Raw genomic sequence first — 27,836 nt, forward strand, 5'->3', positions numbered from 1 at the left:
ACGAACGACCAACCTAAAATATGTAAACTCTGTCCACTCATAGATTGCTTGACATAAATGTTACTAAAAGTGTTCACTCTACGCTACAACAAATAGATCTGGCGCGAAATTTAAAAAAATGGAAAGAGCAGGTTTACACTTGATGTTTTATTATTATTCTGCATGTTTGCACTTAGGAAAGACGAAAGACGAAAGAAAACGTCAGTACAGTAGGAGTAATATATTAGGTTTTATTAATACAGGGTATTTCACGAGTAATAATGTGGCCGACGGAATAAAAAATGCTACCCACAATACATTTTCGAATTTGAGAAAAAGCTCGCTACTGAAATTAAAATATCCAGCTTTTTTCGGAAATGGCTAAACACAAGTAAGAGATTACTTAATATGTACTCCTATTTAATGCATGAACAAAAATTACCTCTGTATCATTTTCGATGTTTGTAATTAGATTCTTGAGGCACGCACTCACTTTACAAATTAAAAAAAAATCAACAAAAAATCGCAACGGAACAGATCAAAACAGCAACACGATCAAAACTAATAACTTTTAAAACCAGAGAATCGCAAAACAAAGCTCTAAAGATGAAAAATCGCAAATATAAATGCTTAAACCACTTTGACAGAACTGACAATTTCAGATTTGAAATGTCATATAATTTATTTTTCGCGTGGGTTTTATAACAACCAATGAGAATCAGTGGCGCGAATGCTTCAAGATATTACCAACACAATCTATGATACTTTCTTAATATTTTAATGTTATGGTTTGGGGATTTTGTTATCCAAGGATATTTAAAAAAATACAGTGGACGTAGTCTATCAAGTTGTTATGTCATTCGAGGTTATGTTTGGTTTTTATCGTTCCAGTTTTTTGAATTTCATCGTGAATTTTGGATGAAATTTGTAAAGTGATTTATTATTATTCAGAGAACAACAGAGGCTTAAACAGCAAATTAAAACTACTGTAATTGTGAGTAAAAGCATGTTTGTTTTCACAAATTTCCTGAGCGAGGGACCTACGAGGTGATTTCCAACAATCCCAACCCACACGTTAATTAGTGAGTCTTTGATTTCGTGAGGAATGTCTTCTTCTGCAGCTAAAATGCGTGCGATCTTGGTGGCCAAGATCACACTTATTTCTTTCGAAACGCTCGAAATCGCGAAGATGCTGTGCATTGCAAAGTATCCTTTGAGACAACTTTTCACCGTAGTAGATTTGCCGTGCTAGCTCTGAATGTTTGCGATAAATCAAAAACCATATCGGTTTTCTCCAGGTTGGTGAAAGATATTTGTGATTTAAATTGAGGTTAATGACTTCAATGACTTAATTTTGAATTAAATCACAACAAAAAAAGTCTGCTATGATTTTTTTTTTACCCATTTTTCTATAAAATTCAATGGCTCCCAAACTTTTACTTTGAGCTCCTTTTTCTCGAAAAATATCAACATTTGTATGAGCCATCAGGCGTAATCGTTACCTTTTGTCAGGGGCGGATACAGAATTTCGCTTAGGGAGGGGCAATTTTTCTCCGATTTTGCCTACCTACCAGAAAATTTGTTCTAAACGAAAAAAAAATGTATAAAACATCAATTTGTCATTCATACAATAACATTAGAATGTTCAGCTATTTATATGATTCGAAAAAAATTATGAAATAAAAACATAGGCATAGGAAACGAAAAGTCCGTAACATGTAGACAATAAGTAGACATAAATACAAGCAACACTCTTTCACACCCTCGACATGGCGTATTTTAAAGGGAACACAAAAAAACCGGGGTAATTAACGGGATAAGACGGCTGGGTTTGTCAGCTGGGCAGTGATGGGACTGATGGGTCACTCCTTCGATTCCAGGAATAATGGCACCAACCATTTTGAAAATAAACACTACTTTTCACTGTGCTGTGCTACATTCGCTTTCGCATTCGAGTAATTTGGTCCGCCTTTAAAATACTGAAAGGATCCAATAATTATGAAATAGAGAAACCCAGATAATAGTTCAAATTAGACCCTCAGGCAATCGGTGGTGACAAATGGGTCATAAAAGTAAATCTCGGTCCAACCGTTTCTCGAAATTCGTAAAGGTTTGTTTGGCAAAACAAGTCTATAAATCCATCAAATATCTGGATGTGACTTCGACATGAGCAAAAGACGGAAAAAAAGTGGACAGTTATTACTATTTTATTACTGTTTTACTTTTGACTTTTGTAACACAAAAATATTATCTTTCAAAAATAAACATTTACATGATTATATGTACATTTTTGTGCTGTTTCATGTAAATTCCTAAATTCTTTTCAAAGTAACCTTTTTAGCTTATGCGTACACGTCATAGCTGCATGAATAAGCAAGTAATCGTAAAAGGCTTCTTACCGCATCCCGATCGCAAAAGGATGCGACAACTAAATCCAAAGTATATTTTCTGATTTGTCCGTTTAGTTCTTTATTGTGTTTCTTTTTAATTGTGTAAAAGCGAGTCATGTAGACAACTGAACGCATCCACGTTTTGCTCAATTTCAGAAAGCGGCACTTAAAAGGCCGTAAAGTCTCAACTCTCTCGATTGAATTTTATGTGTTGCATCCATTAATTGTTAATAAAAGTCGTAAATTTTATACGTTGGTATAAAAGTATCCCGTTGCTTTATCCCGACGTGAAAAAGCCCCATTCACTGGGATCGTGTCGGAACCGCGACATTTCATTGTTGCACACATGTCGCCAATTTTTTTCCGTAAATTTTAACGGAAGTTTATTGCGTTCAAATCGGTTTTATCTGCACCACGTGAGGATTGTTCTTCCGACGCGGATTCTTCGGCCAAGCTGAAACGATCGCCGTCCTCGCCAATACAAAACATCTACCGTTGCGTCCGCAGATGTTGCTCACGAACATGATCTTTCAGGACGGCGTCGGCATCGCACCTGACCGGCGAAATTACGTCTTCGACGGCCACCCGTTCAACTGATGTCTTTTTTCGTGGTGATCGATGAAAGAAAGGAATTCAATTAAGGTGGGCGCTCACGCGGTCGCGACAAAAGGAGACGCGTTCGGGCAGTGGACGGCGGCTGTCAAGCAGATGTTCGTTTGTTCGGTGAAAAATGTACGTGTCGAAGATTGACCTTTACAAGGTGGTAATAAAGGCCACGAAGAAGACGTCTGATGTACGAAACGTTAGAGGAGATGAAACGACAACTTTCTTTTTAATTCGTACAAGACACGTCATACACTTATCGTCGCCGGTTCGGTCGCCCGATTTGGCCCCAACAGATTATACGTGGAATATGAATATGTGACCGAGCTGTTTTACCGTCTTTATGGCGAAAGTGGCTTATCTGGTGACTCAGAAAATTTAAGATGAGATGATTTTGACAGCGCCTCTAAGACCAACATATCTGTCCAAAATGGAAACTGCTGTACGAAAGTACCTACATCCATTCTGTATGTAGGTTTGCTCGATTTTTGAACCAACACAAAAACAATCCCACTTCCAGGAAGATGGTTATCGGTGCGGGTTGCGTGTTTGTTGTCTTGTCATATGCAGGTTGTTGGCTTGACCATCGTCTTGATGTATCAACGTGCTGGTAGTTTTCTTTTGCACCAGCTGCTACCGAGGCACGTTCTCCACAAAAAATATTGCGTGCCACTAATAAAATTTTATGTGGTAGTTTGTTTGAAATTGTTATTATGGTCATGGTTCATATCTTCGACGTCCACTGATTTCTGAGAAGATGAAATTGGGATTGTTCTACTTTTTTCGATTGTACAAAGCACCTGGATTGAGTCGTCCAGTTCTGCACAAATCATAACAAACGGATTCGTGATTTCCGGTTTTTGTGAGGCGGCCTCGAGTTTATAAATCAGATCTGTTTCTTCTCCTAGTGGTAAATGACGTTTATGAGTAATCAGTAACGTCGATGCTATTCCCCCGAATAATTATTATTGCTTGCTTTGAGTTCCCGGCTACCATCGATCGTGCGGTCATTAAGAAAAAATTTTGAAAATACATTTTTTGGTGGAATCAATTACGTACCTGTAATGATTAATTAATTAAAGCAAATGACCAGTTATAGTTGTCGTGTTTAGACGCAATTAATTTAATAAACTCGGCAATCGAAGCTACGTGGACCGTTAACTCGAAATTTTAGCCTAATCGGACCTCGATCGGTAAATTAGAGTTCATTTAACGCAAATAACGTTTTTCAAAGGACAGTCCAGTGTACTGGTTTTTGAGAAATGCAAAAAATTTCACCATAAAAAAAATGAAAAATGAACAGATTTGTCAGAAAATGAATATTGCGCAATCTTTGATTCTTTTGTATAATCTGTTTCAAAATCAGAAATCCACCACCTGTTGAATTATGTTGGCAGAAAAAAAATCCCTAGAATAAGCTTCATTTTTTTGGGTTGACCCAAACTCCTGCCAAAATTTGACATTGAACTGCTGAGTTTATTTACGTAACACAACATAATTATTATGTACAAAAAGGTGGTAGCTACCATATCATACCTTTTGAGTGAAATAATAAAATCAGAATAAAAAACATGATGAACTACGATCAAAACGACTGTCAACAGTTTTTTTCATAATCCCACTTTTTTTGACACTTGCAGATACACTAAAAACAAAAGTTGGCGACGTTGTCGGTTGTATTTTCGAGGTAGAATGCAGTGTTGGTGGATTTTTGATTTTGAAACAGATTATACAGTTGGTTGCAAAAAAAAAAAACGGGAAAAGGATATTATCTAATGTAAATTTGGTTTAGTTCATTTGTCAATTAATTGTCTACTTGACAATACCTGTCAAATAATTTTTAAAAATGTCATTGAATTTTGACCATAATTCTATCCTATCTCTCGTAAGAAGGTTTCACACTATGAAAAAATTGTAAAAATGCGTCAATTTTATTCTGACAGTTTTTTTTTCAACCAACTGTACTAAAGCAAGTTTGACACGATGCTAAATTTTGTAGAAAATTTGTTAGAAAATGAGAGAGACCCTCGATCAGGACCAATGAACGATCAGGATCATAGTCTGTCTTTGTCATTTTTACAGAATTTTCTGTGAAATTGAGTATCGTGTCACACTAGCTTAAGTTTTTAACAAAATTAAATCAAAAGCTTTGGCAAGCCCATGATTTTTTTCTCTTTCACGAACGTAGGTCGTCTTTTTAGTTGGTGTGCTTTGACAAATTTTTCAGATGCGTAACCTCACTTTGCTCTCCATTTTAATGTGAAGAAACCATCATATCGCCTTAAGAAAACCACGGAAACTTCCGTTCTAAAAAGAAGTATATTTTGCGAACGGAATAATTTACACCACTGCATCTCCGTGCGCTGAATCAATGACGTTTGACATTTATGGTTTGACAGATGAGGAAGCTACGCCATACGTCAACGGAAACAAAAGCAAGCACCGAACCACTTGATCACAAGTTTCTTGATGGCTCTTTGTTTTGCGAATCTTTTATTTAACACTGTTCTTCGGGCAAAAAAAATCACTACAAATTATTCAAATTATCGAACCAAAAAAAAAAAACCATCGACCATCTAATAACACCCATAAATAAAACACAAATCGTCCGTCATTTCGGAGACCCATAAATAAAAACAGAAGGCTCGTTGACCCCTGATAACAATTTAAATTTAACCCAATTAGCTGTTAACTTGGCATGCTTCATCTTAAGTGAGACATATTATTAACGGACTCTCCTGACTGGCATACGTAAACGCACGCATCCATTAACCAATCAAACTAAATGGACCAAATTAAAATCCAATAAAATTTGCAAATCGCGCCGCATTCGCCACCATTTAAAACCGATTTCGTCCGTAATGAAGATGGTCCATGCAAAATGTGAATGTCCGTTCACACGCTCGCCCTCGGCGTTCTAAAGCACAATTCACCCATCAACACCACAGATTTGATCTGAACAGAATTCAGATGTTACTGCGTTGCGTCAACAAATCTAAACCCAGCATTAACGTCTCGATGTTAAAGCAAAATTGTACCGAGCTCGTTTGGATGTTTTTCATTTTTGTATGGATCTCGTGAATGAAGCTTTATTTTCCATGCGTTGCGTGTCGGACGTAATAAACTTGTTTCGTGCGTAAGTAATTAATAGTTCTCGACTAGCATGCATCATCTTCGAACAACAAAGCATTCCTGCATGTCATTAGCGACACAAAATGCACCCCCTGTACTGAAGGGGCGTGTTCTGTTTACCAAAGAGTAGGTGTGGTGTTTTATTTTTAAACCTGGAATACAGAGGAAGCTAATTACATTATAATACCGAAATAATGGACAGGAGATGGAAGCTATAATGTTTTTTTTTCTCTTGTTAGTGACAGTCTTTTTTTTTTTCTCCTAGTTTATGGTGGGAGAACAATGCAAGAACGCTCGGTATGTTGGTGTAATGGCGTTTTTGCCACCAACATCACAAGAACAAGTGTTTCATACTGCAACTTGTTTCGAATAAAATTGATTTTTTGTGCCAAGTTTCACATTTTTCGGTACGTAAGCGAAGCGGAGGAAATCTTGTAGGCCATCTTAGATCTCTCACGGTTAATACGCACATTATAAATGCGTCTTCGTCTTTGATTCTGGTTGAAGTTAATTTTAGTTTCCGGTCGTAGTTGAAGTGTACGACTTTGGTTCTTTTATTCCACAAACCACTGAAGACGCGTAGAAATAAACAAGTGGGATACCGGGTGTTTCATGATGAACACTCGTTGTAGAAAATTTTGGTTTGCTCGCCGTGATTAATTCTGGGTGATAAGTAAGTGGCCAGCAAGCTGTCCAAACCTGTGTCCCACAGAACATTTATGGTCGGCTGACGTTACACAAGAGAATCGAAAAAAATGACATTTAGAAAGTTCACGCGGTTCAAAATAATTAAAATACAGTTTAGTAGACGACTCGATTTTTAATAAATCAAATGTTTTTTCAAAGGGGAAAGGTGTCCCATTCATTTTTCGGTGTCGAGTGACTAATTCCCGTCTAAAATGCACATTTCAGAATAAAATTGAAGAGGGAAATTAAATTTTAGTACCAAATATTTTTCGAAAAAAAAATCCATTCATAAAAATTAATTTGTCTAATCGTAATTCTAGAGTCAGTGAAAATTGAAATTAACAGGTATCATTTTTTAAACAGACACGTTTTTTATAACTCTCATAAATGTTATTTTATGCTAATGCTACACGTGTTTCGAGTCATTACGTCATAATAGAGTCAACTTCAGGGAAAATTTATTACACTTGTACTAATTAACTTAATGCAACAAGTCACCAAACTCTTACCGTCTCCTTCAAGAGAAGGAATCTAATTATCACTAGTTTTTAGTGTCTTGATTTAAAAAAAAAAAATACATACCTAGTTAAATTTTAATTTGATGAAAAACACAACAATAAAAATATAATATACACCTGTCAGATATTTATAACTCAAATTAATTTATATGATGGAATTATAAATTTTATTGTAGAAATTTTTTTCTTGCATGTTTGAATATGTAAATCGATCACAACAATGGACCCAAGAGTGAACCCTGCGGTGTACTGCGATTGGTACGCCTTTAGCGTGACAAGCCGCCACTGATTAAAATGAACAGAAGTAAAATTATCTTGAAGCGATAATAATTAAACGTTCCGTAATTACTGTTACACCACTGAAAAGCTTTGAGAATTGTTGATTTAAATCCAGAGTATAAAAATTAAGTACGAGTAATGAAAAATTGCGAATGATAGATTATGTTTAATCGTCGACAATGAATCAAAATAGTGCATAAAAGTGGCATTTTTTTATTTCTATGCAAAACCATTCCAGTTGACGCCACTGTTTGTTCGCTGAATAAATGACATTTGGCAACTGGTGAAGCTACGCCATCGGTTAACGGAAACAAAAGCAACCAACAGGCCACTCGACCACAATTCTTTATGAATGCTACCGTGCGATCGAAAATAAAAAAATCGAGAGGGCCGTGATTAATACGTAAAAATTTCATTCAAATGTCATCAGATGTCATTACAATTATATAGGGTGACCAGACGTCCCGGTTTTCCGGGATTGTCCCGGTTTTGGCTTTGAAGTCCCGGTGTCCCGAAAACAAATTTCGGGACGCTCAAAAGTCCCGGTTATTTTTTATGTACTTACATGCCAAAAAAACCCAATTTACACAAGAACGAGTTGAATACAACGTTTTTTTTTTGTTCGACAAGCCCCTTTTAAAAGCTCCAAATCGCTTAAAATCTTGAAAATTAGCTTGACGTTTCGTTTTGACAAGTTGTGACATTTATCAAAATCCGTTCACACAGGAGAAAATTCTGAAATTCTGACAGTGTCAAACAAAAAATATTGTTTAAATAACCTTTTTTTTGTTTAAAGAATTGTTTACTTTTTGTAAGGATTGACAGTTCATTGCTAGGTACTACTAATAAACAGATTTTTGTTTAAGAAAATACATTTTTAGCATTTTTTGTTTAATTTATATGTTTTATAAATATAAGAAAAAATGTACCCCTCTCCCCCAATTTTCAACTGCCGTTAAATGTCCCGGTTTGAAATTTTTGAATTCTGGTCACCCTATTACAATAGTAACTGTCATTATTAATTATTGACTATTAAAATTTGCTATTACAGTTAAAGCAAAAAATTTTCATGGTGCAGCGTTACTTCAGAAATGGAGAAAGACTTGAGGACGGCGAATGGTCCTATTCGACACGTTGAGTTTTTGAGTAATTTCAACAAAAATTTCAAGGCACTTACCAAGAACTTGCGTTGATTATTTTGTTTTTCCATACCTGAAAAACAACGTGTTCAAAAACAGGCCTGGCACAGTTCGCGAAGGTAATGCAAGTAATTATTGAGCACTGCAAAACTAAGTGAGGAAATTCTTTTACAACCGACGGATACATAATTATTGACACCTTTACGAAAATCAAGATTTCAACGTTCTCAAAATCACTAACCTAACTTTTAAGACTGAAATTTTTGGTCACAGCCAACTCTATTTTTTTTTCGATCTCACGGTATTTAGTTAAAACTGAATTTAGATACATACTTGAATTTTGGTTGGAATGTTATTTATCTATTAAAAAATATACTGTAATCCTATAAAATTTGGGAGAACGTTGATCGTGGGAAACCAAAGTCGACGCCTAGATTGATTCGTACGGGTGTAAGTGAATATGTAGTACATATTTTCTTTATTTTCTGCAAAAAATATTAAATTGGATTCTTTCGTGGAGCTGCGGCACAACTGCGGTTGTCACATAACATGCATGATACCTTGATAAACGTCGACGAAATGAAACTGCTACGACTTACATGATATTACATATTTTAATTTGACATTTAAAACTGAACGAATCAATCTACGAATTGACTTTTGTTTGTCACGACCACGTGAGCTTTTGTGGAAAACAAGCTTTTTTAAAACTTCACTTAGATGTTCTAGTAATTTTGTGCTCGTACCAAATACGTACATTTAGGGTCCGATTTCAAGTCATGGTGACAAATAGGTGGTGCAGCGCAAATGTGTAGCTATCTTTGCCCAACACATTAATTACCAATATGCGTGATCTTTCTCTCTTGCGCCGTTACTATGACAACAAGTACGACCGTCGCAAGTCAACTTAAAATCGGCCTCTTAGTGTTGACAGAAACGAATTTTCGGTGCAACCTACGTACTTGCGAGGTAATAAAGTACAAGTCGAGATAAAATGACGTCGGACTAGACCTTTTGCAAAGCATTCCTGCACTCGTTCCAGCATCGTGAAATACAGCCACCGATATCTTTTCGATGTCGCACCGGAGGTGTTTTTACACCGTACGAAAGTGACTTCGTAGGCAAATGACTCCGATCGGATCGTCGATAAAACGTTCGTGTGGTCCCATAAACCTCCACGATAATACCCGGAGATAAGCATTTTTTCACGTTAACAAGTTCTTTATGCGAGCAACGTTGTAAAAGATCTCTTCGAAGCAGCTTATTGAACTCTTATTTATTAATCTGACACATCCACTGACAACTGTTTGAATTTAAATCGTTCGATTAAAAATGCACGCGTGGGATGACTAGGATGTTCGACAAATTCTGTTTCGCAATCGCTAATGAGAAGATTACGTTCGGGATGGAGGTGCTAAAAGCGCGTACACCAAACGACGAAGGAATTTTTCCGAAGCAACAGAAGAGAGAAAAAAAAACACATACAATATATAATTAACTCGTACGTTATGTCATATATTGTTCTTCCTACATAAATTAAGTGGGTTATTTCAATCTTCTCAGGTCAATGCTACATCAATTATGCAAGGGACCATTCTTAATTTTAATACAAGCGTGAACCGTGACGCCTTGTTAAGTTTCAAATTTATTTCAAAATGCGTACGGACCTTGTCGACGTATATACAGGATGTCACACATTTTTGCGTATTTCAGCTTGGTTGAATCAAAGTCGCGTCGTAAATTGACCCACACGAATATGTGCTTGCGTCCTGCGCGAATCAGTATTAATTGCAATTAGTGAATTTTGATTCCCCAATTGAAAATTTGTTTGTTGTATTATTGTCAATTGTAAGTATGATGTGGACACTCTGTAAAGATTAGGCAAAAATTACAGCGTAATACTTATCTACGAGTATAACTGTTTAAGTATTAATTTAATCAAAAAATTACCATAAGGAATGTTTTGAGATTTAAATCAGCGGAATGTTTTGATTACGTGATCTTTTTTACATCGCCGTTTCTCTGGTAGTACTATCAACTTTATTCTTTATGTGACGAGTAAATTTTTAATTAAAATGGTATTTTATGTACTAAAGTTTAAACATTTGTTGCTCCAAAATTGTGGTATTCTACATTATTTGTTCAGCACAGTATTTTAACAACAAAGTGTTTAGGGATGTCGTGGAAGGACCGTTTGTTCTGTCGCGAAAATTAAATTATCTACTGGAGATTTGTAAGAAATAATAAATGTTACACAATTTTTGACTAAACAGAAAAACTAGAAAAATATTTCTGAGTTAAAGGATCAAGAATCAAGAAGATATCAAGCGTTCAAAACTTGGTATGCTTTGACATTTCGTTCACATACATAACCTCATTGTGAAAATTAAAATCATTCGCTTAAAATAAAAACAAAAACAAAAAAAAACGGGAAAAGCTTCCACTGGTTAGCTCTAAATAACTGTTTTCTTGTAAAAGAAGTAATTCACCTACATGGCTACATAAAGGACGTTTTAGGTTATGGTTTGACAGCTACTCAGCTAGTGACGCTACACCGTGGAAACAAAAGTGAGCATTATAGCCCACCTGATCACGAGTATTGAACCGTATTTTTTGTTCTAGACAAGATTAAAATTTAAACAAAAAATGTAAATCAAAAACAACTTCAAATACTCATTATTTGACAGAAAAGGGCCAAAGTTTTCAAATACAATTTGGTCTAATACTGGCTACATTTAAAAGTAAAAGAGAACGCAAAATACATCAAAAAAATTGTTGTTTTCAGTCATTTGATCTTGTAAACATTTTGGTTATAAGATTTGTTTTGTAAATTTGTGAATTTTCTAAGTGGAAACAACAATCAAAAACATACTTTTATCTACTTTGCGTTACAAATGGGCTCATTATTATTAAACTGTTTCTGGTAACTTTTAGCTTTTGTTATATTGGCAACATCACCCGTTTGACGTCAGACGTCAAGGTAATGAGTGAACCTATGAAGTAAATTTAGTAAATATAACCACCACCACCTAAAAGGTAGTGGCGGTGATATAACCTTACATTTTTGTGAAAAATGTCTGTTACCAACCCACGCGAACTTTCGCGTCTAATATGAAAACTTGAACAGCTGAAATTTCAGGAATAAGTAAAGCAAAGTAAATAAAATAGTATATTACACTCGTTTAATAAGACGTATTATCGCTACGCTCGTCGTGCTTTAAATACACTCATGTGATAATCAAGTGTCTTATTAAACTCGTATAATAATATACTATTATGTATGTACTGAAAAGTATCACAACTGCAAAAAGTTTAGACCAAAGGAATTTCATTCTTTAACGTTTATGTTTTCATCGTTGACACCGTTGTCATGTCGGCTTCCATCGGTATCAAGTTCCTCCGAAAAAGCTCCCAAATTCGATCGCGACGATCGAACGCGTGCCACCGATCAATCCTGCTCCTTTGGTGGCCCGACCCAGCCCATGTGGCTCCACGAACCGTAACTAATCCGAATTTATTAAAACACTAACCGACTCCATAACCAGTTCGTTACATTTTATTGCTTTGTATCTTTGCGCTGTCGCGACACGTTTATTTACATTTTTCGGCAAAACTGTTTAATTACGATCTTTGGATATTTTACGAGCTGCTCCGTTTGGAAACCGGTGGAAGTGAGATAATCGCTTATGAAATAATTATGCATAGGAGGCGATTTGTTTTTCTCCTTGACGAGTGAGTATTTTGTAAGACGTCCACCCACGGCTCCGATTTCAACAGGAAAAGAAGCTACTCCGCCGGAGTTATTTATTATTGTCGTTCCATAATTGTATTTTTAAATCAACACCTAATCAAACACGGTTGCACAGCAGGATGTCGTACACGGATTTCTTTCTGAATCTATCATTCTGTAATTCTATGCGGACACTGAAAACTGTCTCACCTAGTTTTCGGTTGCCTCACGTCATTAAAATTTATGGATCGTGTTTTCGGTCGTTCATTAATAACGAGTGTGTCACAATGGATTTTGTTTGGAATCGAGATGAACACAAATAATAATAAGAGTAAACCAAAAATAATACTCGTCGGATGACGGTTCCGGTTTGGATCATCATTGTTTATAGAGAAATGACGACGCAATTATTTTATTTTTAATGAGATGATTTAGAAATAAGATTACATCTGTTTGAGTGTGTTTTTTTCTAATGGAAAAAATTTGTTTGTTGCAGGCTCATGTGGTATCGGCGTTCGAGCAAAGTCTGTCGTCCATGACGCAGAGACTTCACCATCTAACGCAGACGTCTGAAAAGAAGGTAAAAAGGATTTTTGGGCAATAGTGGATCGGCGTTATCTGTGCAAGACTGTCTCATTTTTATACTCGTAAATGTTTGTTGTTGCCGAATCATAAATGAATAAAGTTAGAAGTAAAGTCAAAAGTTAAAATTTAGCTACAATAAATCCAAGATAAAAATTTCAAAAAGTGAAGATTGCGTTGTTTAAAAGTTGTAAATTACGTAAAAGTGAACCGATAATTATTTTTTAGCAAATTTAGATGAACATTTTTCTGGGCGAAAAAATCGAAATACCATAAAAAATATAACGTTCTTTGGAAATGGTTTTAATGGAGAAAGTTATTTAAATTCGAATGTTCGTTTTTAGTATGATTTTTAAATGTAAATCATTGAATATGCTCTGAATTTGCAAAATTTGCAAAAGCATTTGTAGTAAAATTGTTTATAAAAATATTTAACAGGAAATAAACAAAAAAGTTATTTTAAAGATGATGATTCTTCATTCGTCTTTGGTTTCAATAATTTTTTTTTCACTCCCTAAACTATTTTAATAGGTACAGTGTTTCATCTGTTTTTTAAAACCAATAATAGTTGTACCACATACGTTGAGGAGCATTTCAGAGTAAAAAGTAAAAAGAGGAAATCGTTTTTTGTACAACTAGTTATGTAGTTGATACTTTTTTTACGAATTTGCAGCAAATAAGTGAAAAAAAAAGACTTTCATAACGTATTGTACAAACTATTTTTTTCATATCGATGTAAGTTGAGAAATTTTGTCTAAAAGGATTTATGAAAAATTACAAAAGAAAAATTGGTATGCTTTGACAATCATCTCCAAGGAGATGGAATAAAATGATGCAAAAAAGTACAACTATCACTACGATTTTTCGTGTAAAAAAGTGCTACTTTCACTATGATTTTGCCTGTAAAAAAGTGCCACTTTCATTACGATATGCAAAAAATTAAATTTTATAGTCTGAGTGTTAAAAATAAAAATCGAAAATGACTGGAAATTATTGACTTTACAGTACCTGTAGAGACTATGTGAATTTTTTTATTTGCACCGATCGACATCCGATGTCATCACTTCCGTTCGCGACACAGGTGCGAATCCGGGAAAATTCTGGACGCGTCCCAACAACTTTTTGGGCGTTACATTATTTAAACAGAAGAAGAAAGAGGTGAAGATTTGAAAAATATACTTGCAAAAAAGCAAAAATACAATATGATGTATTCTAATAAATTATAATTTTAATAATATCAAAATACATAACCTGAATATGAATAATGTATCTATTAATTAATATGTAACGGAATCGTTAAAAAAATTTTAATTAAATTATAAATTAGGTAAATTACGACCTAACAACGCCGAATTCTTGTTTATTAAAATATAAAAGTTGTTTTGTAAGATTTATTTAATAAGTACCTAAAGTTTTATGGTATCACTTCGTGTAAAATGAAAACGGTGTTGGAGTAGTTTGTTGTACCCGGATTTCTCGCTTAAGATTCTAACCTTGAACAGATAACAAAATGTTGACATTTGATCTGACGAGGAAATAGGACCGCGACCGGAGTGTAGAATTTCCTCATACACTCGCTGAATTATTACCTTTCAAGAATTCGTCAAAAAACATTTCAAATGTGGGAATCCAATCGACTTTTATTTGAATTTTATTTGACACACCACAACTAAAACAACACATTTTTTCGTTAACTTTTCACGCATGGTGTACTCCAAAGTCCCAAATCGTTACCGACGGCTTAGATTTGTTCCGTTCACGATGATCTCGCTCTTCTGTCTCAACAGTTGATAGCATTAAAATTAAAAAATAAACACTAGTCACTGCACCATTGTTTTTCTCTGCGATTTGTTTTGAAAAATTCTCAGAAACTCCAGCACCCAAATTTCGAACATTTTGACTTTTTTTTTTGGTAAACAACAATTTTTTCAGGATTCTGAGCTTGCCGAGTTAAAGACTGCAATGGAATCCTTACGGGCGCAGTCCATTCAAGCAGGGATAGGCACAGGACTAGCTCGTCAACCGTCCTCCGACAGCGTGTCCAGTTTGTCGTCAGCTTGCAGTCTGGATAAACACGAAAAGAAAAAGAAAAAGGGATGGGTAAGAGCAGATTTAAAAAAGTAGATAAAAAAAAGAAACAAAGCAAAATTACGATTTAATACTTTGTATTGATTAATGCAATCTTTTGTTTTTCTGTTAAACGTTTAAACGGTAAGAGTCATCAGTTGTTACGTCACCACAATATTAAATGCTCCTATTGACCCACTATTTGACCCCTATTACGATTTTGTTATTTTTAATAAACACATCAATCTTTCTTTTACAAATCTTTTGTTTTCATAACCAAACAAATGGAAATTTAAAAAATAGTTTGTCGTCCAATGGAACCTATCAAGATTAAAGTACCTATTGCTTCTGATTATGGTCTATAACGAAAATAAAAAAATTAATAACGGGTGTTTTTAAAATTTGGCGTTGATTGTGAATGTACAGTCGCGAGCAACAAATTTTGGTCAAGGTCATTCTTTGACGCAATCAAAAATGTTCTATTGTAAAACGTCGTAAATATCATATCCTATCATCATGTTGCATTAATTGTCATTTTTTTCTCACATTTTTTTGACACTTGGCATAATAAGGCAGGGAATTTTTTTAAATTTGTGACAATCTAACAAAATTTTGAAATGATATTGACGACCAAAATTTATTGCTATGCGGATACGGATCGCGGATCAGCTGTTTAAATCTTACGCTTTTACACGAGTGGTGCGTTCTCAATCGACTCTCCAACGCCAAATTAAAAAAAAAACGCTCTTTATAAGTGACGATTGCGTGGGTTTTTATATCTAGACAGTTCGTGTCCCGGTGACAGAACATAGTTCACGCAGCGCCAACGGCTAAACGACGAGCTAGTGTAATTGTCAAGGTCGCACTCCAATCCCAGTTGGTCATGATCAAAATCTGTACAAAATGTCACTTTAATTTTTGTTTTCTCCACTTTTCCAGTTGCGCAGCTCGTTCACGAAAGCCTTCTCCCGAAATGCCAAAGTAACGAAAGTACAATGCCAAAGCGAAGGCGAAAACGAACGCCAACACAGCCCTCCCCCTCCCGCCCCTACCGACGCCGGTCAGGAAGTCGCCGAACTCCAAAAGCAGCTCCGCGAAAAGGACCTCGTCCTGACCGACATCCGTCTGGAGGCCTTAAGTTCCGCCCATCAGTTGGAAAGCTTGAAAGACACCGTGATGAAAATGAGGGTGAGTAGCCGAGACGAAATCGTGTTCCGATCGAGCGAAATGTTGATTCTTGCAGAGCGAAATGCTCAGTCTGAAGCAGAACAACGAGAGGTTGCAACGCATGGTCAATGGGGCGACGAGCATACCCAACGAACTAGCCGACACCAGGAGTACCAACAGCATAGACGCCCTCAGTGACCTGATTCCCACCGAAGAAGCGCCACCCGAACCGGAACAAGACGGCAAGAGGGTCGCGGTCAGCGTCTACCTCGGACAACCGCACAGCTTTGAAAAGTGAGTAACGAGAAGATGGAGGATTAGAGTCCAATTTCAAGTTGAGTTGCCACCGTCGCAAATCTCTCGTTGCTATGACGACGGCGCAACCTTATGGCCGATAACACAGCGGTTGCAACTTTGCGTCGCGCTAGTGACCTGCGACCCAACTTGAAATCTCGGCGTTAGTCTTTAGACCAAATAGGACACAAAATATTGGACAAAATTGTGCGTCGCAGTTGGCGGTTAGTGATTTGTTTTGCCGCCTCTTTTGGGTTGTAAAATGTGACATTCAACAGATCACACTTGTTACTTGACAGTTTTCGTTATTTAATCATTTTTCAACGTGTCAATTAAGGTGTTCTAAATTGGTTGAGGAAGCAAAAGAGTTTTTTTCAAGACTGTTTCGTGCAGGACATTAGTTATCGTAGTGAATGCTAAACATTTCAACAAATCAGGTAAATAATCCCACCGTAGACCGTAAAGAAATTAAGGTAAAAATTTAGTAAAAAATTAACTTGTGACATTTAGAATTGCAACATACAAAACCGTTATCGTTACTGTGCAGCTCTCTGACGTCATGTCGTGATGAAACAAAGTGCAGAACGCAATAAAAAATGTTCCCTTTCTAACAAACTTCATTTGAAGAAAAATTATACACCAGTTTTTGGATCAGGCGAATTCAGACACAAATTCTAAAATGTCTTCTGTTTCGCATACGTAATCCAAAAAATTTGTTTAAACAGCGAAAATAACAGAAACAATCCAATTTTATTCAGGTGTGTAGACAGATTATAGTAAATTCAAAAAATTCCTGGTCTGTCAAAATTAAATTTTAAATAAAATGCTTGTTTTGACTGTAGTTGGATATACAAATTTTTCGCAGTGTGCCGATCTAGTTGCAAAAAAATTGTAGGTTATGTTTTCATTTTTAATCATTGAACTAAAAATGTTTTGAATCATTCATTTCTTCGAAAACTTGAAGTGAAATGCAGCAATTAATTGAATTAGAGCAATTTAATAAAGTTTATAAAAAACACGCGACAAACTGAAAACAGGTAACAAATTAAACAACAATCAAAATCATCCAAAATAAACTAATCTGTTTCATTTATTCAGAAGAAAATTATTTAACACTTGATTAACACTTTTGATTTGTGAAATCACAAGAACAAACACCAATTCTTATTCTTAGTTAACAATACTGGAGCGGCTTTGGCACAAATTTGTAATTTCTTCCCGTTATTATCACTTTTTTGTTTGTTCCTTATAATAATTTCTTATGGCCCTCTTCTCTCGCGCCAATAGAACCACCCTAGTTCTTTTTGAACTTTCCATTTTAACCTTTTTACAAAATATACTTAAATAATTTTGCAATTTATTTGACCACGACCTTCTAAATAGTCGAGACGCAAACGCTCTCTCCGGCCTGTTCATTTGAGCAAAATACCATTATGCACTTGTAAGCCGTTTGGCGCTAGTGAACGGGGGATTTGAGTTCGGAACCACGCGATTTGAAACTTGGCTTTCTGTCATTGTGTTGTCACTTTGTCGGATAAAGGCATTTTAATCGAAATTTTCGGTTAGTTAAGCATATTAATTGCATAGATAATCGTTCCTAATATACATATTCTTAAATACAACGAAATTTATGGAGATGTGAGTATGAATTTAATTATTTCACGGAATTCAGTACTTGCTATAATACCCACAACATTGGAAGTAGATGAAGGAAAAGAATATGAAGATTTAAGCAGGCAAAGGAGTGTTTGCGGTGACTGAGAATGTTTCAGTCGGGATCGGTACATTAGCAGCACTATTGGAAAGGTTTGCCTACAACATTATGTTAGTGAAGAATATTTTTCAAATACATTTTAAATTATTGCAAGTCCATTACTGATTAAAAGATTTTTGAAATCCCTACCTGGGCAAATATTTAAACTTTCTGAAGCCAATTCATTAAATGTTTTTGTCTTTTTATAATCCTTACACGTCTCCAAATAGCATTTTACATGTCATCTTTTTGACATATAACGTTTCGCGCCAATTTCGGCGCCGGCAAAGTAGCGCCAAACGGCGAACGCCGAAAACTGGCAATTGAACAGGCCGGAGAGAGTCAAGCGTCTCGACTATTTAGAAGGTCGTGTATTTGACAAATGTCAATTTAAACAAATGAATAGTTTGGAAAATTAAAAAATCATAGATAACAACTGGTCAATATGAAAATAACTAGTGATTTAACCAACCTAACAACTGCAATTTTGATTTTGACAGTCCATATGTTTATTGAATGGACTTTTTTTTTTTAGTTTCTCGTCGAGTCCCTTATTTTTAGGCAACCAATTAACCACACCCATTTACGTATGATAATTACGATGAAAGAAACTTTTATACAGTGTGGAAACTACTTATGGAATAAATTCAGTAATTTCAAAACTAATGACACTTGTTGAAAACGCTGAAACAGGTCAATTTTTATTTCTTATAGTGCTTGTTTTAAGTTGCTTCATTTGTTCATGACGTCATTCATTTTTGAGCTATGATGTCATCATCAATTTTTTGAAATGACAACCCCCACTTTTTTCTTCCCTTTCCCATAGCCCTTCTTAGTAGCTAAAATGACAAATTTTATTTCAAAAATTTAATTTATTTTTAACGTAAAAATTCTTTTGTATGGGTTTATTTAAAATAGAAGATTTATTTTAATAGAGCAAACAATTTAGAAGATTTAAGGCAGAGAATTCGCGCTGAAATGGAGCAAATAAGCCCTGACATTATTGAGCTCTGTGTACAAAGTGTCGGTGAGTGCCAAATGGTTGGCGGGGGACAATTTCAACATTCACATTAAATTTTATTGTTAATCTTAGATGTCTGTTTGTTATTGTTTGAGCTCAATTAAAATTTTTACATTAAAAATTAAATTGAATTTTTGAAGTAAAATGTGTCATTTTCTCAAAAAAATTGTTATGTAAAGTACCAATTTTTTTTATTCAACGTTTAGGTATTTGAAGATTTATCAGAGAGAGAAGAAAAAAGTTGGGGCTGTCATTTAAAAAAATTGGTGATGACGTCATAGCTCAAAAATGAATAACGTCATAAACAAATAAAGCAACTTAAAATAAGCATTATGAGAAATAAAAGTTGACCTTTTTCAGCGTTTTTGACAAATGTCATTAGTTTTGAAATTACTGAATTTATTCCATAAGTAGTTTCCACACTGTATACAGTGCCGCGCCGACCTTGGCGAGCGCCTGTGTGCGAAATCCACGAAGCGCTTCTTTGATAAATTAGTGAACCACTTCGCTGCCCTTTGGAGAAATTTACAAAAAAGGAAACTCATATTACATAATACATACATAATTATTTATTAGGTACCTACTAAGTGTACAATAGAGTCATAAAATCTCGGTCCAGTTTTTTTAACTTCAACTCTTTCATCGAAATCCATCTGACAAAATAGGTCCTATAAATCCATCTAATATTTGGACTTACAAGGAGTGGTCGATAGATCTGGGATGGCTTTTTTAACAAAAAAAAAAACAGGGTGCAGGCTGCCCATATCACCACCCTGGAAGAAAACGCCCGAACGCTCGTAAATTTACGAGAAAAAAATGGTGGGCCAGTTGGCTAAAGGCGTTTAAAAATAAAATCATAAACAAGTTTACAATGCGTTCTTTCTTTCAGCAAAAAAATCTCTGACAATAAGATCGAACCGTGAGCGTCAATCGCTGGAGCGAGGCGCTTTAGCGCCATATTGCACTTTCCGTAACTTTATGGTATTATGCTATTTTCAAATATTTCATTACCTTTTAATGACAAGATAATTTTACCTAACTTAAGTCAGGGGCGCCTCGCGGCGCCCCTTAGTATCTGGCGCCTGTGTGCGCTGTACACATTGCACGCAGGGGCGGCTCGGCCCTGACTGTATAACCCGGTACTACGTGTTATTGTCATCCACAGATACTACGTCGAACACTACGGCTACGACGGCATCGGAGACAACGCCATCACGGAAATCGCCATCGCGCACACGAACATCGGCGCTTCTTGCAGCTGGGCCCAGTTGGACAACACCGTCAGACGAGCGTTCAAACAGCACGTGGCCAGGCTAGATCCCGGAGGCGGGTTGGGATTGGGTAATTATTTTCGACGCGACAACAAAGATTTGGAATCTCGAGCTCGAATGTCTTCACAGGAAGCGACTCGATCGCCAGTTACAAACTGGGAGAGGCCGAGAGGAAGCCGGACTCGGGTCCTCCGGACTTGTTACCCGTGGGATACGCCGTCGGAAGAGTGTCGACCATACACGTCGTGCTCCAACCCGTCGCCGCCTTGGCCTTCGAAGCGTTGATACCGAAAGGTGTGGCTCAAAGATTGGTGTCGCTGCTGTCGGAGCACAGAAGACTGGTCCTGTGCGGGGCTCCGGGTACCGGGAAGACGCACCTCGCCACCAGGCTGGCGGAGTTCCACGCGCAGTCGCAAGGAAGAGATCCCGCGGAGGCCGTGGCCACCTTCAAGTGAGTTCAAGATCAAGACGAAGACGCTGACGGTGAGCCGTCACTGAGATGGGTTTTTTTTCAGCGTCGACAACAAATCCGGTAAGGAACTGCGCCAGTACTTGGCCCATCTGAGCGAACAAGCCGCCGCCGGCGACAACAACGTCCTCCCCTGCGTCGTGGTTCTGGACAACCTCCACAAGGCCGGACCTTTGGCGGACGCTTTGGGTTCGCTACCGCGCAACCTGCCCTGCCTCCTCGGCACCATGGCCCAATCCGCCTGCTCGGCCACCAGTCTCCAGTTGCAGCACGGTTTCAGGTGGGTCCTGGTGGCGCCCCACATGGAGCCGGCGAGGGGTCTGTTGGGCCGCGTCCTGCGACGGAGACTTGCCACCCTCGAGCTGGAGCAAGGCCCCCAGCCCGAACTGGCGGCGATTTTAGGGTGGCTGCCGCGAGTGTGGCAGCACCTGAACGCCTTCCTCGAGACGCACAGTTCCGGGGACGTAGCGATAGGACCCAGACTGTTTCTGAGTAAGTGGTCGACGATCGTGCGGGGGCGGTGCACTGAGAGGGTCTTTGTAGGTTGTCCGTTGGAGCTGGACGCCGCGCGGGCCTGGTTCGCCGACGTGTGGAACTACTCGCTGGCCCCCTACCTGCGGGAGGCGGCGCGAGAGGGGTTGCAATTGTACGGGAGGAGGGCGCCGTGGACGGACCCCGCTCAGTTCATCTTGGACACTTATCCGTGGCCGGGGGCGCCGCCCCAAGGCCTGACTACTATCTCGGCCAAAGACGTGGGGTTGGAGAGCGGCCCCACCGCCCAAACCGAGAACGAGGGGGATCCCCTGTTGAACATGCTGATGCGTCTGCAAGAAGCCGCCAACTATTCGAGCCCCCATTCGAACGACTCCGACTGTAACAGTCTTGATTCGAATCTGACGCACGGGAGCAACGTCGGAACCGAAAGTGTTTCTTAATATTTATTGGTCTTCAGAGATAATCAAATTCGGCGATGTTTTTTGTAAACTGTTCGGCAATTACTGCGTCGACAACTTTTCGACACCGGAACAGTTTACATAAAATGATTGACCCTGATCTTGGGGAGAAGTAGCATAAAAAATACCTAATGACTATAACAAAGTGCTTCACCATTTTTCACTTGTAATTTAATGTTATCGAAATGCTATTTGTTGTCCTTGTTTACTTGAGAAATATACACGAAAGTTTGTTTTTTTGATGGTTTTTAGGACACTGTATATTTCTTAGTTTGTCTGTGTTTTAATGAGTATTTCTGGTCAGATTACCAATTATGTAAATATGTTATTTATATCGTACATTTATACAGAATAAAAATTTTCTATGCCTATGTTTATTGTATTTATAATGTAAAATGTTTTAATAACTTTTATACAAATTGTAAATTGCCAATAAATTATTTCAAAAGCTCGACCTTTCATTTCTTATTTTCTTACAGTAATTATCTCCACAATGAAAACTTTTTTTTTTTTATTAGAAACTTCGGTGAATAAGATTTGTTGTTTGTGTTAGGCAAACTTACTGGCAATTTTTCTGAATGATAAGAAATAAAATCAATTTGTCTAGTGTAATTAAATTACACAATAAGTTTTTTGTGTGCAACCGTACGCGAAATAAGCACTTCGCAGACCGAAAACAGGCCGCGAAAAGTGTTTTTTTGCAACTGACAATGACAATAGTTATTTGGATCACAAGTTCAGAAAATGATATTTTGCGAGTGTGAGTGATATTGAGCCGAGGCGAAGCAGCAACACGAGCACTCGCAAAACATTTTCTGGACGTGTAATCCATAAAATTTTTCATGCCGACAAATTTAAATCATTTTTAAAAAATAAAAAATTTGTTTCACAAGCGGAATCGAACCCGCGACCCTCGCGTCCCTGAGCCGAAACGGAGTGTGTTGGCTATATTCAATGCTGCCTGGTCACGGTCACTTTTGTAAGTACTAGGCCGGGAATTTTACGTTCCCGGCGGATTTTGCATCATGCAAAACCGTCGATAACGGCCGGCGGCATGAAAATGTACATAGTGTAAGGTGACTACAGTCCATTTTATAATTATAGGCCGATAAGCTTAGTCCGAATCAAGAAGTCGACATGACCTGCATTTGCTTTGGACATTTGACAGCAGTGTATGGTGCTACCAATATTTGAAAATTTCTATTGGCGTCTTGAGACAAATGTCATTACAAATTTCAGTTTTTGAGATTTTGAGTTGTGTTCTTTCGTGCTTCCATGATTTTTCTGCACATTCATTCCTCCGTTTTCATTTTGTTTTTCAAAAAACAGTTCTTGTCAGAACTCTTTTGATAACTATTTATCAATAGGGTCGGGATTTTTATTTTTTAATTCACATGTGTGTGAAACTTAGAGCCATATTTGATTCTGCCTAATCGGCTGAAAATGTTCTTTAAACGCCTGTTTTACTTTTTAACCGCCTAAACATGCCTAAAATGACTAAAAATTCGATTTCATATTTTTATTTCCGCGATTTTTTCCAAAAATTCGAATTCTGGGAAGTTACTGCATTAAGGGCCAGTTTATAGAAGAGATTTTTAAATATTTAATTCGAAAGAGTAGATAGATGATAGATGCCTCAATAAAATTTACAATACTCTCTGATTGTGAAATTTGAGGAAATATACTCGTAATTATCAAAATGTGCAACGTGCTGTAACAATAAGAGCAACTTTATGGGTGTCATGTTCTAAAAAGTAGAAATATAAGTGAACGATTAATCACTGTTGGGTGGTGATATTAGCCGTTCAAATGATATAGTCGTCTTTGTATAACTACTTAAAAACTTCATTGTATGACAAAATGTTGATGTACAAGTGTTAAGTACCAAGGATAGTGGTAGACTCTGGTTTTTACCGCTATATCTCGACTTAAATAAGGGTGGGTGATTTCACCCCTCTCACAAAGAAAGTAGGCAGGACTACCTGCTACAGTACCTGTTTCTAACAATAACGTTCAAAATTACATTATTTTGTACATATACCGCCCCCCTTGAAGGCACGGACTTCAAAAATATTGGAATTAGCAAAGATCGAACATGGTTATTGGAAAAAGGATTGTTACATAATAAACATGACAAAAAACATTAAAAAATACAAACATTGAAGTCAATTGTAAAAAAAGGGTTAATGCATAATTATAACAAATATTTACACGATACAAACATAGTCTATTCATTCGCTGGCAGAACGCACACCTTTCGCGTGGCTCTTTTGAAGATGCCATTGACAGTCTTTACGGACACTACGCGCACAACACCGTCACTTCCGGGATGAAGTTCTACGATGCGTCCCAATTTCCATTGTAGTGGCGGCGTGTTGTCCTCAACTAGAATCACCATGGAACCAACTTCCAAGGCGGGGGTAGACGGTCTGGAACCGGAACCACGGAGCTGCTTGGAACGATTGATGTTTTGAACAAGGTACTCCCTTTGCCAGCGGTGCCAAAAGTGCTGCCTCATCTGTTCCACTCTTTGCCATTGCGTCAATCGGTTGATCCTCGTCGTCGTAAGATCTCTTTCGCTTATAGAAGTTAATGGCTCTCCGATGAGGAAGTGACCAGGGGTTATGGGATTAAGGTCATTAGGATCGTTACTCAAGGGACACAAGGGTCTGGAGTTTAGGACTGCTTCAATTCTTGTTAACAGGGTATACAATTCTTCGTAGGAAAGCACGACTTCTCCAATTGTTCTCTTTAAATGACCTTTAATGGATTTTACGTTTATTTCCCAAATACCGCCCATGTGCGGGGATCTGGGGGGAATGAAATGCCACGAGATACCCTTATTAGCCAGATTTTCTGTAATTTGACTAAATGAAGCTGACTTTAGAAATGTTCTTAGTTCCAGTAATTCTCTATTGGCGCCAACGAAATTTGTAGCATTGTCCGAATAAAGATGGTACACATGACCACGTCTTGATATGAAGCGTTTTAGCGCATTCAAAAAGGTTTGAGTCGTTAAGTCACCAACTAGTTCTAAATGAACGGCTTTAGTTGAAAAACAGACAAAGACGCAAATATATGCCTTCACAGTACGCTTACTGCGACCACGACATTCCTTGATGTAAATAGGCCCGGCATAATCTACGCCACTGATTGAAAATGGTCTGGTTGGTTCGACACGGGATTTGGGCAAATTACCCATAATAGGATACATAACGCTTGGTTTGACTTTAAAACATTGCAAACACTGGTGCAAAATCTTGCGTACCACACTGCGTGGAGAAATTATCCAAAAATTTTGACGTAACGCGGCTAAAGTTCCCTGAACACCAGCGTGCAGTTGCTCAATGTGCACGTGTTTGACTAATGCCTTAATCAAATGGTGATCGTTTGGTAGCACGATGGGATGTTTGACATCGTAAGTTAAGGATGAGTTTTGCAACCTACCTCCCGCGCGAATTAAATTATCATTCTTGTCGAGAAAAATATTTAAGCACAGTAAACGTGATTTCTTGTTAATCGGTTTGTTTTGTTTAAGGCAAGCTAATTCATCGTTGAATGCAACTTCTTGAATTAAACGCATGATGGCCTTCATGGAATCTTTTAATTCTTCACATGTTAAAGAACTAGAGATTTGCCTTTGGTTTGGCTTCCTACAATTGTTGATGAACCGTAATACCCATGACATTACGCGTTCAGTTTTTTTGTAATTTGAAAATTTTGTAAGAAGCGGTAGTTGTCTTTCGCGAGAATGAATATTGGTCAGAGTGACAGTTCGCCGTTCTGGAATTTCAATATCCGAAAGATTTACGTTAGATACGGGCCAAGTGTCGTTGTTTTCTGACAGCCAATCAGGACCGTTCCACCACAGTTTATTAGTTTTGAGTTGACCAGGTAAAGCACCTCGGCTTAGTACATCCGCAGGGTTACTTTCGCTTTTGACATGATACCAATCTTTCGCATCCGTTAGCGTTTGAATTTCGGAAACTCGATTTCCTACAAATGTTTGTAAGTTTGAAGATGTAGCGTTTATCCATGCCAGAACGACTGTGGAATCTGTCCAGAGAAATTGCTGATCAATTTTGACATTTATCGTTCGTAAAACTGTATTAAATAATCGCGACAACGTTAAGGCGGCACACAGCTCCAAGCGTGGTAACGTAACAGCGCGAAGAGGAGCCACACGAGATTTAGCGCAAATTAAGTGAACTTGATGATTGCCACTATGATCAGTTGTTCTTAGATAGACAGCAGCGCCATATGCGATTTGTGATGCGTCACCAAAACCATGTAGTTGCACCTGTACGGGGCTTGATTTTATTATGTTTCTGGGAATTTCGATTTCGTTTAAGTGAGCGAGTTCTTGCAAGATCTTAACCCATGCACAATAAATAGTTTCAGGTAATAGATCGTCCCATCCAATTTTCAAACTCCAGCACTGTTGAAGGATTATTTTTGCTTTTACTACTACTGGCGCCACAAGACCCAATGGATCGAATACCTGGGCAGTTTTAGACAGGATTTCGCGTTTTGTTAGTCTTTTCGGAATGTCGCACTGTTTTACCTGATAGCGTAACGAATCGTGATTAGGATTCCAAAAAAGCCCTAACGTTTTAGTGTAAGCATCCTTATCGAAACTGACGTTGAGATTAGGCTCGTGACTATCTGGAATTAATGCAGGATGATTGGCGGCCCATTTACGTAATAAGAAACCACCATGAGCTAAAATTTGAATTATTTGATCTCGTAAAGTGATTAGGTTTTCAAGTGAGTCTCCTCCCGTCAGAAGATCGTCTACGTAAAAATCCTGTTGAATTGCTTTAGCGGCTTCCGGGTACTGATTTACGTTTTGAAGAGCTAGTTCTTTAAGACATCTTGTTGCTAGAAAACTGGCCGGTTTTGTACCGTAGGTTAGAGTGGTTAATCTATACGTTTTTAGCGGATCTTCGGTGTTCTCGCGCCAAACAATTCGTTGATAGTCACTGTGATCGGGATGTATTTCTATCATACGGTACATTTTAGCTATGTCCCCGTTTACGACGTATTTAAAAGTTCTGAATCTCAACAAAATTGCAAAAAGGTCTGGCTGGATTGTAGGTCCTGCCATAAGATTGTCATTTAGACTTAATGCATCAGCTGAGCGAAATGACGCGTTAAAAACAACTCTTAACTTGGTCGATGTAGAATCCTTGAGTACCGCGTGATGGGGCAAATATGTACAGTTCGGTTTATTTAATTCGCAACCCGGAACTTCCTCCATGTGACCCAAAGAGATGTAATCCCGCATGAATTGCACATAATCTGATTTTAGTGTAGGCCTTTTGTTTAGGTTTCGTTCCAGATTGTTAAAAAACTTTACAGCACTATCGCGGTTTGACTTGAGAATTGGAGGATCATTTTTTAATGGCAGTTTAACAAGAAACTTTCCGTTTGTTTGTCTGCACGTATTTTGAATAAAATGTTGCTCGCACATAATCTCTTCATTTGAAAAGCATTTTTGTTCGGAAGGGTTGCTGCATTGTTCTAGTTCGAAGAATTTCTGCACCTGGTTCTCTAAAATGTCGGTTACCGACGTTAGAGAAAGCGAGCAGGTGCTTGAGCTATTGTTATTGTTCATATTTAGTGACCCACCCGCAATGAAACCTAAATGGGTATTTTGCAGCATTAGTTTGTTATGGTTCTTCAGTGTTATTTCCTTGCGGTCTTGACATAAAAGGTTCCAAAACAAATCAGCCCCGATAAGTAAGTCTACTGGTGCAGTTTCTAAGAATTTCGGATCGGCTAGCTGTAATTCCTTTGGAA

General features: G+C 37.5%; 2 protein-coding genes across 8 annotated transcripts in view; one reads left to right on the forward strand and one right to left on the reverse strand.

The window, feature by feature from the left end:
* Positions 1-22,483, forward strand: part of sick (sickie) — a 189,420-nt gene extending 166,937 nt beyond the window's left edge. For all 7 annotated transcript variants that reach the window (XM_069056865.1, XM_069056862.1, XM_069056861.1 and 4 more), the window contains 8 exons: positions 12,954-13,037; positions 14,972-15,139; positions 16,046-16,294; positions 16,350-16,567; positions 20,507-20,682; positions 20,742-21,063; positions 21,128-21,573; positions 21,625-22,483. In XM_069056865.1, the coding sequence (XP_068912966.1) occupies positions 12,954-13,037; positions 14,972-15,139; positions 16,046-16,294; positions 16,350-16,567; positions 20,507-20,682; positions 20,742-21,063; positions 21,128-21,573; positions 21,625-22,016 (2,055 nt within the window). In that variant the 3' untranslated portion in view covers positions 22,017-22,483. The remainder of the gene's footprint in view (positions 1-12,953; positions 13,038-14,971; positions 15,140-16,045; positions 16,295-16,349; positions 16,568-20,506; positions 20,683-20,741; positions 21,064-21,127; positions 21,574-21,624) is intronic.
* A 1,778-nt stretch (positions 22,484-24,261) lies between these two features.
* Positions 24,262-24,834, reverse strand: LOC138137107 (uncharacterized). The gene has a single exon (XM_069056392.1). The coding sequence runs from the start codon at positions 24,832-24,834 to the stop codon at positions 24,262-24,264; it is 573 nt and encodes a 190-aa protein (XP_068912493.1).
* Positions 24,835-27,836: the final 3,002 nt, after the last annotated feature.

This window comes from Tenebrio molitor, chromosome 8 (genome assembly GCF_963966145.1).
Source record: "Tenebrio molitor chromosome 8, icTenMoli1.1, whole genome shotgun sequence".
NCBI classification, from domain to species: Eukaryota; Metazoa; Arthropoda; class Insecta; order Coleoptera; family Tenebrionidae; genus Tenebrio; species Tenebrio molitor.

What these genes read in the sequence shown, in the direction of transcription:
- LOC138137107 (XM_069056392.1), bottom strand. Translation starts at nt 24,834, where the DNA reads ATGGGCGGTATTTGGGAAATAAACGTAAAATCCATTAAAGGTCATTTA.